General features: G+C 38.9%; 1 protein-coding gene across 1 annotated transcript; it reads left to right on the forward strand.

Moving 5' to 3' along the window:
- The first annotated feature begins 56 nt into the window (after positions 1-56).
- On the forward strand, positions 57-994 carry LOC107578158 (uncharacterized). Its single transcript, XM_016264141.1, has 3 exons — positions 57-201; positions 352-556; positions 681-994. Exons 1-3 carry the CDS (start codon positions 76-78, stop codon positions 971-973), a joined length of 624 nt encoding a protein of 207 aa, XP_016119627.1. The 5' UTR covers positions 57-75; the 3' UTR covers positions 974-994.
- Positions 995-1,000: the final 6 nt, after the last annotated feature.

Consider the following 1,000-nt stretch of genomic DNA (forward strand, 5'->3'; position numbering starts at 1 on the left):
CTCTTCAGAATTGTCATGTACACGTGCAACAAATTTAAAGCTTTTTATTTCAGATCTGCTGTAGTTAACTATGGCATGTGGGACCAGCTCAGGGTTGACCATGGCAGGGAATTTTACATGTCCCTATACATGCAAGAGAAGCTATCAAGACACAGACACAACCTCAGCAGACAACCATACCTCCAAACAACTTCGACAAGGGTGAGGTTTTTGAAATGCTGATAACAATGAACAACCAATATTAAAAGATGAAATTAATAATACATACTTGCAAATACTTTCAGTTTTGTGTCCTTGGAAAAAAGAAATGCATTTCAATTGGTAATTGATTTTCCTTTTTGTGGTCAATAGAATCTTAGAGTGGAAAGGATTTGGCCTGAAGTGAACAATCGGGTGAACTACCCATTGAAACAGGCCCTGGTGCACCTGCAAGACCAAGAAGTCATCAACATGGAGGACAATATGACTAAATTCTGCACTTCTAACCTGGCATGCCAATTAAGCCAAATTGGAGTAAATAGAGTAGTACAATCATGGAATGCACACAGGATCCCAGGTGTGCTCTGATAATGTACAGGGCTTTAAAATCTTTTTTCAGAAAAGGCACTTTAAAATCACTGTCCATTCACATTCAGTGCATTGCTTTGATATCTGTTGTTTACCATGCTTCATTGTTTTAGGCCGTGGAATACCCAATGAACTTGCAGCAACTGGATGTCCATCAAAAATTTTGGGTGAGCTGCTGTCCCATGCCCCTGTTGTGGCAAATATGTATGAGCAGGATTTGGGATCATCGCTGACCTTTGGAACGGATCCTTTTTCCTCTGAGGAGGACAGGAGTCATGCAGAGCAGGACTTTGCAGAGAATTATCCAGACATCTCTCTTCTTTTCAATCAAACAGTAAACAGTGAATATAGCCTTTTTCATGATGCATTGCTTCACCTCATAAATGTAACCCAAAGATATGTATGAAAAAGTTATTTTATTATTATTTTTTTT

The sequence above is a fragment of the Sinocyclocheilus grahami genome, unplaced genomic scaffold (assembly GCF_001515645.1).
Source record: "Sinocyclocheilus grahami isolate Dianchi unplaced genomic scaffold, SAMN03320097.WGS_v1.1 scaffold9146.1, whole genome shotgun sequence".
Lineage (NCBI taxonomy): Eukaryota > Metazoa > Chordata > Actinopteri > Cypriniformes > Cyprinidae > Sinocyclocheilus > Sinocyclocheilus grahami.

Excerpts from the sequence above, each read along its gene's own strand:
- LOC107578158 (XM_016264141.1), top strand. The coding sequence starts at position 76 with ATGTGGGACCAGCTCAGGGTTGACCATGGCAGGGAATTTTACATGTCC. Across the intron at positions 202-351 it reads TCCAAACAACTTCGACAAGG|AATCTTAGAGTGGAAAGGAT; the intron begins GTGAGGTTTTTG and ends TGTGGTCAATAG. Across the intron at positions 557-680 it reads GAATGCACACAGGATCCCAG|GCCGTGGAATACCCAATGAA; the intron begins GTGTGCTCTGAT and ends TCATTGTTTTAG.